At 40.8% G+C, this 11,976-nt stretch overlaps 1 protein-coding gene across 1 annotated transcript in view; it reads left to right on the top strand.

The window, feature by feature from the left end:
* The first annotated feature begins 298 nt into the window (after positions 1-298).
* Positions 299-11,976, top strand: part of CCDC170 (coiled-coil domain containing 170) — an 80,569-nt gene continuing 68,891 nt past the window's right edge. The window contains exon 1 of the mRNA XM_019638896.1: positions 299-710. Within this exon, the coding sequence (XP_019494441.1) occupies positions 627-710 (84 nt within the window). The 5' untranslated portion in view covers positions 299-626. The remainder of the gene's footprint in view (positions 711-11,976) is intronic.

Genomic DNA, 11,976 nt, shown 5'->3' with positions numbered 1-11,976 from the left:
AGTCAGTAAGAACGTCAAGGCTGGGGCAGCAGAGCATGAAGCCAGCGAGGGACCCTTCTGAGCGCAGGGCTTGTGGCACAGCCACGAAGCCGGCCCTGGACCTCCAAGAGGCAGAGGCGTTTGCACACAGTAAGTGCCAAATAAACGCTCCTTCACCTCTGTGTCAGCATGCTCCCGCACCTCGCGCACCAGCACTGTTACCACTGACCACTGGCTGTCACTGGTCCCCGAGGGAAGGACAAGACCTGGAGTTGCGCTCGCGCTGGAGTCCTTGGTGAAGACCAGCCCCCAACCCCGCTGTGCCCCCGTCGCTGTGGCAAGTGTCCGCCGCTCAGCCAAGCCTTGGCCTGGCCAGATGGGGCCGCCGAAGCCGGGAGGACACCCTCGGGAGGACTGGGGTGGGCCCCGCGCCCGGGGACCCGTGTCTGAGGCCAAGGCGGCGGGGCCACCCCGCGGGTTCGCAGCTCGGCCTGGCCGCGGGGTCACGCAGGCGCCGCGGGCGTCGGGGCTCCGCCGCCTCCCGCCGCGTTTCCTGGTTGCCCGAGGAGACGCGCCCGCCGGCTCCGGGCGAAGCAGCCTCGCTCTCGGCGGCCTGGGTGCGAGCGCGCCGCGGGGCTCCGGCAGTCATGAGCCGCAGCGGCTCCTCGGGACCCAGGCGCCTGCACCCGACCAGCGACGCCGCCTTAGGCGCCTCGTCACCCGCGCCCGAGGTACAGTCCCAGCCCGCGGGCCGCGCGCGGGGGGTGGCCCCAGCCGGTGCCTGGGCCGCCTCTCCAAGGCGGAGAGCGCACCGGGCGTGGAGGCCCCGGGGGTGCACCTTCCCTCTGGAATGCGTGGGTAGGTCGGAGCCCGCGTGTCCCCGCCTGGGAAGCGGACGGGAAGTGCCTGCGGCCGGTTCAGTTTAGGAAGTTATGGGCAGGTCATGAGTTTACCAAGTGCGCCCGAATCTTAGGTTGTACCAGTCTGCTTCTCTGACCATTTAAACGGGTTAAGTTCTAAAGACAGCGTACCGGCACCTGTAGACCCTCCCCCAGTCCCCTGCCCTGTAGTAAATAATTCTTCCATTTGACTTACACGACTTAGCCACTAAGACGTGACTAGGAGGACTGTCTTTAAAATCTGAGGAAGTAGGATTAATGTCAGTCCTGAGCAAAGTCGCTAGCCTTTTCGTTGCAAATCACTCCAGGACATTAATTCAGTTGTTGTTGGATCCATTTACTCATTTACTCTCAGGAGGTACTTGGGCATTGGGGACTTTTCGGGCATCGGGTATGTTATCACACACACACACAGACACAGACACAGACACCCACACACCCACACACCCACACACCCACACACACACCCACACACACACACACACCCACACACGCACACACCCACACACACTTCGGGCTGGCTCACCCTCGGTTAATTGTCCCCTTCTGGACCTGACATTAGGGTCCCACAAGGCGTAGAGTGTGTCAGGGATGGTTGTTAGAGATCGGGGGACTGTGTTCAGCTAAACTTCTAACCTAACAGGTGTCCTTAGCCTAGACACACTGACTATAAAAATCCCTGAGGACACTCTGAGATTCAAAACATGGGGTGGCTTCTCTGACATACTACAGGAATTCTAATATTCAGCAGCTTTGATTGTTGCCTTCTTTACATCTGACCCAAAAGTGCCTTATTTCTAATCTATATTTAGATTTCTCTGATTCTTGGCATGTTTGTGGAAAATTAGTACCATCTTGTACAAATAAAACAAATTTTTCTTCCATTTGACATTTGCATATTTTATCCCAATATGGTGATCTCTGTGAGTTAAGAATGTTAGCCCATGCATAAGTATGTAGTATTTTTATATTATTTATATTTGTTTGGAGAACCGATTGAAAGTAAATTACAGACATCATGGCTCTTAATCCCTAAATACTCCAGTGTGTATCTGTCTCTTAAGAATAAGGGCATTCTCTCACTGAAATATAATGATCAAATTCAGGGTGTTTAACATTGTTGCAATAATATTATCTAATGTACACTATCTACTAAAATTTTGCCAGTTGTCCCAATAATGCCATTTACTGCAAATTTTTTTATTTATTTCAGAATCACACGTTGTATTTAGTTGTTATGTGTCTTTAGTCTCTGTAAAACCTGGAATCATCCCTCGGTTTTTGTTTGTCTTCGATACGTTTTAGAGTGTAGGTCATTTGTTTTGTAATAAAATAGGTTTATCTGATTGTTTTTCATGGTTAGATTTTTGGTAGGAATACTATATAAGTGATGTGTCTCAGTGCATCACACTAAGTGCATGTCAGCTTGTCCCACTATTGGTGATGTTCCCAATTGGTAGTATCTGTCAGAGTTTTCCACTGTAAAGGTGGAAAAATAAGTTTTAGCAATAAAAAGAGTGATCATATTGAGTAATCCTACAGATTCATATTGAGATTTTTAGGATAAATTTTACTACATACATAAAGGAAAATATTCACCAAACTTAAGATTTTAATTGACCTGAAAGACCTAAATTTTATTGAGAATAAAAGTAGAAGCAGAACATCCAGTATTTATTACAATTAATTTTTTAGTTTACAAGCTACTTCATCTGAGACAATCTTACAAGTCACGTAGGCTAGGCAGGAATTTCCCATTATATAGAGGATGAAATGGCGTGCTCAATTAGCAAGTGATGGAGTGGGGAACATACATGTCTTTCTTCTGAAAGTTTAGTACTTTTCCTACCGTAAGATGATGCATTGAAAAACATTAAAATACAAAACAGGAATAGTATGTAACTGTATGAAGAAGTAAAATAGTGCAGAGACTTAAGGTATAAGCTTTAGGTTCAAGAAATCCTGATTATACTGCTTATTATCTGTGATACCTTGGGCAAAAATAATATTAATATCTCAGATCTTTAGTTTCTTCATCTGAAACATGGGATCGTAATACTTATCACATAGTATAGTTTTGGGATTTCACAGTTAATATATGTAAAGCACCCAACAGAGTGACAGAATAAGTGCTTATTAATATTAGCTATTACTATTCTTTATCATTTTTGGAATTTGCCTTGACATCAACCACTGCCTCCCACTACTATCTCCATCACTGACACCTCCATTGGTACCTCAGCCACCACCTCAACAATCAGCTATTGGGGGTCTGGGTGAGGGACTGAGGATACAAAAATGAATCTGACACTGTCTCTGCTCTCAGTGGAGAATCAAGACTTTACAGTGAAGAGAAACAGACATGTAAACAGATTACTGTCTCATGGTATCACCCATGAACCAAATTTAATGCTGCATGTTTCTCAAGTTGTCTTTACCTCTAATTAAATCACCAGCAGAGTTTTTCTAGGCTAGAGAATGTGATGCGTACTAAGAGTAATATTATGTGAATTGAAGTGTAATTGCTCAAGCAGGGAGGACAGAAACATGCTTTGTGGAAATTTACAAACGTAGCTTTGAGCACAACAGTGTAACTTTGCCATGCAGTTGAAATAAGGTACTGGAGCTGAAGAATGTTCCCAGATTATATAAAGTAATATGATCAGTCGGCAAAAAGCTGGAGCAATCATTTGGTGAAAAGTGCTTGAATTTGGATTCAGAGCTACAAACATATGGTGGCTTGCCAGCTACCTCGCTGTGGCAGCGTTTTCACGTACCTAGAAGACCTGAACCAAAGTTATGGCTCCAGTTTATACCATTGTTGGGAATTGGAGCAAGTTTCTTTTCTCTGTCTTACAAGGGTTAGTTAGAATAACTGTTTGCTGGGGTTCTTATGAGAAACATGGAAATAGCAATACAATCTGTCAACAGCTACAGTTCCTCAAAGCAAAGGACTTAGAGCTGGTCATATATAATTATGAAGGAAGTAAAGTCAGTTTTCCCTTTATTTCTCCACCATTTCAACTTTTTAAGAAATTGTGATAAAATACACATATCCTGAAATTCACCATCTTAACCATATTTAGGTGTACAGTTCAGTGGCATTAAGTACATTCCCATCATTGTGCCACCATCACCACCATCCATCTCTGGAACTCTTCATCTTGCAAAACTGAAACTCTGTACCCACTAAACAATAACCCCCCATACACCCTCTCCCTAGCCCCTGGCAACCACCTTTCTATTTTCTGTCTCTGAATTTGGCTACACCAGGTACCTCATGTAATGGAATCATACAGTATTTACAGTATTTGTTTTTGCAACTGGCTTACTTCACATTGCATAATATACTCAAGGTTCATCTACATTGTAGCATGTGTCAGAATTTCCTCCCTTTTTAAGGCTGAATAATATTCAATTGTATGTATAGATCATGTTTGGTTTATCCATTCATCTGTCCATGGACACTTGGGTTGTTTTTACCTTTTGGCTATTGTGAATAATGCTACTGTGATCATGGGTGTACAGGTATCTCTTCAAGACCTTTCTTTCAGTTCTTTTAGGTATTTTCCCAAAATTGGAATTACTGGATCACATGGGTAATTCTACTTTTAAATTTTTGAGGAATTGCCATACTCTTATCCGTAGTGGCTACACCATTTTGCATTCATATCAGCAATGCACAAATGTTCCAATTTCTCCACATTCTAATGGTTGTGAGGTGGTATCCATTTCCACTTTTTAAAAAACCATTTCCTCCTTCTTCTAGTTCAGCGGTTCTCAACCTTCCTAATGCCGTGACCCCTTAATACAGTTCCTCATGTTGTGGTGACCCCCAACCATAAAATTATTTTCNTAACTGTAATTTTGCTACTGTTATGAATCGTAATGTAAATATCTTTTTGTTTTCTGATAGTCTTAGGCGACCCCTGTGAAAGGGTCGTTCGACCTCCAAAGGGGTCATGACCCACAGGTTGAGAACCTCTGCTCTAGTTCCTTTTTTTTTCTCTTCCTTTTAATCAAACCCTAGTTTAAGAAAGAATCTGACTTTAGTCAAATTTCTTTATATGAATTTAAGTCAGAAGACTCCCTATTCTAGTATAAAGAAAAACTCCCAGATCTCCTCAAAACGGCAAGAAAGGAGAGAAAAAGAAACAGAAAAGCAGGGGAAAGGAAAAAAACAAGACGGTGGTGAACAGAAATACAAATATGTCAGTAATTACAATAAATATAAATAGACTAAATGCTCATTTAACTGACAAAAGTCAGATTGAATGTTTTAAAATCCAGGTATATGCTTTTTATGAAAGACTCATATAAACAAAAGGATGTGGATAAATTTAAAGCAAAAGTGTATAAAATGGTTTACCTGGCAAATAATAAGCAAAAAGAAAGCTGATTAGCTACAGTAATATTATATAAAATAGCTTTCAGGCATGAAAGCATGATTACAGGTAAAGAGACTCATTATAATGATACAAGTTATATCTCTATCACATAATAAAAATTTTCATTTACCAGGAAGTTGTAACAATTCTAAATGTATATGCATATAAAAATGCCTCAAAATATATAAAATAAAAATGACAGGAGTAAAAATCTATAAGGATATATAGATAAATCTACAACTAGAGTAGAAAAATTTTTTTTAACTTTATTGTGTTTTTCCCAGCTCCGAGTCAAGTTGTTGTCCTTCAGTCTTAGTTGTGGAGGGTGCAGGTCAGCTCCAAGTCCAGTTGCCATTTTCAATCCAGTTGCGGGGGCGGGGGGCAGCCCGCCACCCCATGCGGGAGTTGAACCGGCAACCTTGTTAAGAGCAAGCACTCTAACCAACTGAGCCATCCTGCTGCCTACTGGCAGCTCAGTGACAGCTCAGTCCAAGTCATTGTCATCAATCTAGTTGTGGAGGGTGCATATCACTGGCCCATGTGGGAATTGAACCGGTAACCCTGTTGCTCAGATTTTGTGTTCTAACCAACTGAGCCACCCTGCCGCCCCAGAGTAAAACATTTTTAACATGCTTCTGTTAATATCTGATAACCACAAAAAATTTGGAAAGGGAACTATTAAAAGTGCTAAAAATATGAACTTGATTAAGTCATTGTAAAGAAGAAGAAAAGTACATGAAGTATTTGGGATATGGATGTAAAAGTTAACAGGATGACTTTTTCCCTTTGCCCAAGGGAATAAATACCTTTAGACTGGAATCAATTGGACAGAATCCTAGAAACTGTACTTTATTGATAGGGATTGAACTAGAAAAGTAATTAGATATTTTCCCCATGTTTTAAATAAAAAAGGAATTCATACTATCCCAAATAAATGACGACCATCTCATCATGAGAAAACATTAGACAAACCCACCTTAAAGGATTTTCTGCCCAGTAACTGAGTAGTACCCTGTGTCAAAGTTGTGATTGGAGGAGCCCAAGGACACGTGACAACCAAATGCAATGTGGGGGCCTGGATTGACTCCTGGACCAGATTGAAAAAACTGGTGAAATTTGAATAAGGTCTGTAGTTTAGTTAATAGTATTGTACCGATGTTAATTTCCTGGTTCTAATAAACGTACCTCACTTATTCCAGTTCTTAACGTTAGGGGAAGCTGAATTAAGGGTATACGGAAGCTTTCTGTTCTAATTTTGCAACTTTTCTCTAAGTCTAAAATTATTTTGAATAAAAAGTTTAAAAAATAAATGATAACCAGCTAATTTATTTGCACATCTAATCTCGTTTAACTACAACACTTAGTTTCTCTTGGTGTCTAATTATTCTTGGACCAGTTGGCTTTAAAATGCAGCATGAGAGAAAGCAGCCAAAGAACAGCTAGGAGAAAAGAACTTCCCGCACACCAAACAGAGAGCAAGTTTTTCTTTGCCCATTTTACAAAAGATTGTGTGTATATTTGCTCAGTGTTACCAAATATAACGTGTAGTCTATTTGAAACAATAGTGAGTGCTCCTTGGCTTGTACTTGAATTAAGTTCACTAATTTAAAGACTTGTATTTGCTGTGTTCAAGGACAACTTAAAAAAAATTTAATTGAAAAAGGGAGTAACATTTGCTGCATGAGGAATTATTTATGCTGTGTTCTTTACCCAAGGTTTCTTTTTTCTTTGTTTCACTTCCAGTTTTTTCCCTTTGAAATTGTTGCTTTGATCTAAGGCAGAGAAGTTCAAACGCATTGTTGAGGTTGACCAGTAGCACCACATTCTTTCTCTTTTTGATACCAGCACAACTATTGATTAGGGTTTTCTACATTTACATGTTTAGGGTTGAATAAAATATTGTTTATAAAAATAAATATTTGAATTACATTTCTGGATAACCAAAATAACTTCCTTTTCATTGACTGAATTTGCCCTATGATTTCCCTCTTGAATCTTCTCTGTCAGCTTTGTGCAGAATTGTTTTTTTCAGCATATTCAGGTCATCACAGTCTAATCTCAAAGTCTGTCCGAAGGGGAACAATTTAAGACCTGGCTATAATATCTCATTTCCCTAAGTCTCTTCTATTTCAGAGTAAATGAAATGGGTAGTAGTGGAGAATACCAAAAGGAAGTCTTATTCATTAATTAATTTCTCAATTATAGTTGACATACAGTATTATATTAGCTTGTACAACATAGTGATTAGACATTTATATAATCTATGATGTAATCATCCCCATAAGTCTAGTATCCATATGACACCATACATAGTTATTACGGTATTATTGGTGATATTCCCTATGCTGTACTTTACATCCCCATGACTATTTTTATAAATGGCAATTTGTATTTTTTAACAAAAGGAAGTCTTGATGTTGAAATCTTGTGAATGTTTAGACTAAGCAAAAATGAGCACTTGGGAGGAAATCTGAACCAGAAATATTCTACTTAGTGAATCACTGTATTAGTCACCCACTTGGCAAATATTCATTGAGTCTTAGGGACTCTGTTAGGCACCAAAAATATAGAAATTCTTTTCTTCTGCAGCTATAAATTGAGCACCTATTCTAAAGCAGTTTCTGTTTTAGATAAGGTCCACTATGGTAGAAGTTATATTCTTGAGGGGGAACTAGATAACCAAAAAGTAAACAAATATCTAAACAAGTAACTTTATGGTGAAAAAGAGAATGGTAAATGCTTTGAAAGGAAAATAAAGCAGGACAACCAGATCAAGATTGGCTGGGGTGAAGGGTGGGGTCTACTTCGGATAGGGTGGGTAGGGAGGGCTCTCTAAGGAGATGACCCCTGTGCTGAGTTGTGAATAATGATGGGAGGGAGTGTTCTCAAAGATGACAAGGGCAAATATAGGTCCTCAGGCAGGAATCAGGGTGATGGGATTAAGAAGAGTACATTTTGTAGAATGCCCTGCAATTTCAGTGTGTCTAATGGTTCCTCATCATGAGATTCAAGTTAATTATTTTTGGCCTTCATGGCAATTCTATAGGAGAGACGTTATGTTTTTCTCAGTGTGTCACATCAGAAGCCTTACGTCAGTTTATCTCATTGTTCACGTAATGAAAGAAAGAAAGGTTGAGAACCAGACAAAACAGACTAAAGATACCTGACAATTACCTTTATGCATTCATAGTTGCTCTAAGGAACATTATTGAGATAATTGGTGAATAATATATTATTCTTGAATTTGACAGTTGTATGCAAAGGAATGTCCTTGTTCTTAGGGGTACATGCTGAAGCATCTAGGGGTTAAGGGCCATGGTGTCTATAGATAGCACACAAATGATGCAGCACTCATAACTGTAATATACATATGGAGAAAAGAATAAATCAAATGTGGCAAAATGTGCTCACCATTGCGGATCTAAGTGAAGCATATTCTTGAGTTTATTAGATTATTCTTGTAACTTTTCTGGAATACTGAAATAACACTAAAAAAATTATGAGCCTGCAACCAATGAGGTTACAAAATAGAAGACCTGGTTTCTAACTATTGAGCTTACGGTAAGTAAATAAAAAATAGTGATAAATACAGGTTTAAAAAGGAGAAGATGAGCATGGCTAGAGTCAAGATGCTATCTCAGATGAGGATCTCGAGCAGCGGTTCTCAACCTGTGGGGCGCGACCCCTTTGGGGGTCGAACGACCCTTTCACAGGGGTCGCCGGGTACTCGTATGTGGGCGTATCTGCATGTGGGCCTGGAGACGGATAGAGGAGCGGTGTCTCGGTTCCTAAGACCATCGAAAAATATGTTAGGCGACCCCTGTGAAAGGTTGAGAACCGCTGATCTCGAGGGAGAGACACACAAGCAAACACAATTACACGGGGCGCTGTGGTAGGCCAGGGGACGGTGCGGGGGAGGGGACGTTTTGCTGAGGTTACTGGATGGTGGGTAGGGAGCTGATGTTGACTTTGAAATGCCAGTAGGACATGCCCGTTATGTTCAGTGACAATTGGGGGCTTGGGATTGCGATTCTCTAGCTTTTGATGCAGATTTGCAAGCCATCAGATACTGGAAGCGGTTGCAATCTCAGGAGCACATGAAGTAGGCCCGTGAGGGTGTGTTGAGGGGATGAGAAAAGAGGGTTGAGGACAGAACCCCAGAGAATACCAAGTTGAGGAGTGGGTGAAGGAGGATGACTGAGAAGGGAAGGTCAGACGTTTAAGAGAAAGAAGAGATGCTTAGATTAGGGAGTTGAGAAAGGCAAGTTCAAGGAGCTATGTTTCATGTGTCAGATGCCAAAGGGAGGTCAAGTCAGGGAGGGAGTAAAAAGCGTTGCTCATACTTGGTGGTCAGGGCAGTCTTCTCCCAGGAAGTGAAATTTAAGCTGAGCTTGGGAGGTGAGTAGGAGTTAGCTAGGCAAAGGGTTGGGGCTGGCTGTGTTGGTGTGGTTCTCTTCCTTGTGTGAGGAGTGGGTGCTGGGGTGGAGCTCCTCTCAGGCCTAATGAACACATCACTGAGTCATTGCTGTTTTACGCCCAGGAGCTGTGCTGCCTTTAGGGCTTCTCTAAGAGGCTTCCTGGGAAGCAAGGGAATTAGCTTGTATTATCCCCCACCTCCCACCTCTCATCTCAGGTGTTAGGTCCCAAGAGGACTGGCACCATCTAAGCATTGGTGGTGTCTCCCCTTCAGTCCTCCTTTCCTCATGTATTGGAGCCACACTTCCCCTGGATTTATTTAGAATGGACAATTAGAACATTAGTGAATAACTACTCAAACCAATGATTACAGTTTTGGCCATATTGGCTGTTAAAAATGTTTCTTTTTGATAGTAGTTAACTAAATATTTTAAGGCCTTTTCTGGTCCATGATGTAAAAATCATGCCATTTGGGTAAGAATGTTTACATTCCTGTTCACAAAGGCAAATGGACAGTCTGGCATTTACTTAAAAGCAAAATGAAAATATTTAGATATATTCAAGTTTACAAAGTTAGATTTTTTTCAAGACACAGGTGATACAGTTTTGTTTCGCATCATTTTGACCTTGAGACAAATTATTCCTTCCCTAGCCTGACAGCAATATTTGCATGAAAATTTTTGTAATCTCATGTATAGCCTGGTATCAACCAACCTCGAGGTCATATTCTTTTGAAAATATGGCTTATGATGGTGAAGTTTATGTGTCAACTTGTTTAGGCCTAAATATTTTGTCAAATACCAATCTAGATGTCACTGTGAAAGTATTTTTTAGGTGAGATTAAGATTTAGATGAGTAGACAGAGATATAGAGGAAAAACTGATGGTTGCTAGTTGGGAAAGGGGTGGGGATGAGGGAGAAAGGGAAGGGATTAGACAGCATAAATTGGTAACAACAATATTGCCATGGGGATATGAAAGACAGTTTGGGGAATATAATCAATAATGTTGTAAATATTTTGTAGGGTGTCTGATGGTCACGTCTTGTTAGGGAGACCACTTCATGGACAGTGTAGAGGCTTGATCACACTTGAAGCTGACGTTGAATACTATTGTATGTCAACTATAATTGAATATATATATAGTCATGAGATATGGAGTAGAGTGTGGGGAGTGGAGTCAATGGAATTGTAATACATATGTATGATATCGGGGGTGGTTGGATTGGGGGAGGGGGTTGTCAGTTTGTGAGGGGTAAAACATATAACTATTGCATAGTTTTGTATACCTGAAACTAAAAAAAAAAAAAGATTTAGATGAGTAGATTTAAGTAAAGCAGACTACCTTCTGTAATGTGGGTGGGCCTCATCCAGTTTTTTGAAGGCCTTACGAGAAAAGACTGAGTTCCACGAGGAAGAGGGAATTTGCCTCCAAACTGCCTTTGGACTCAGGGCTGCAGCATCAGCTCTTCCCTGGGCCTCTAGCCTGCCCGCTTACTCTGCAGATCTCAGACTTCCCAGCCCCACAATCACATGAGCCAGTTCCTTAAAATAAATCTCTTTCTATATGTAGACATTTTATTGGTTCTGTTTCCCTGGAGAATCCTGACTAATACACAGGGTAACTCCATTTGGGTTCCTTCTATGCTTGAGGAGTTGGTTAGAACAAACGGGTTTGTAGTTTACCCCAGAGGACAGTGGCAGCAAGGCCCACATGTGCTTCACACATAAACACAAAGGCTAATAATCAACAGAAGGAAACTGGGAAGTGTTTGTCATAGCTTCTGCCTGATTTCCTAGACAGACGGGACAATTCCATCCATCAGTGCCCACGGGGGCCCAGCACACTTTAAGGGACCTTGAGAATGTTTTACTATCTTTTAAAATCAGAAGAGAGAGAGAGAAAAAAAAGAACTTTTAAGTTGAAGAAAATATTTTAATACATAAAATTTTCATACATTCATCTTTATACCAATGCAGTCATAAAACATCATTTTAATATATTTATGGAGGAAATGGCACGTGAAGACAAAGTACAATACATAGGGCCCTCAAAAGCTATACTATGTAGGGGAATGAAAATGTGTGTGAAAACATTGTATAGAAAGCATTAATAAGTAATAGAGGAGTTAATAGTAAGAGGTAAGTAATAGAAAAAATTTTTCAGTGTTATTGAGATATAATTGACATACAGCACTGATAAGATTAAGGTGTATAGCATAATGACTCAACTTACATATATTCAAAGTGATCACCACAATAAGTTTAGTCAACATCCATCATTTCATACTGATAC

This window comes from Hipposideros armiger, unplaced genomic scaffold (assembly GCF_001890085.2).
Source record: "Hipposideros armiger isolate ML-2016 unplaced genomic scaffold, ASM189008v1 scaffold_41, whole genome shotgun sequence".
Taxonomy (NCBI): Eukaryota; Metazoa; Chordata; class Mammalia; order Chiroptera; family Hipposideridae; genus Hipposideros; species Hipposideros armiger.
The sequence above is the reverse complement of the archived record's forward strand: the minus strand, read 5'-3'. Positions and strand labels throughout refer to the sequence as shown.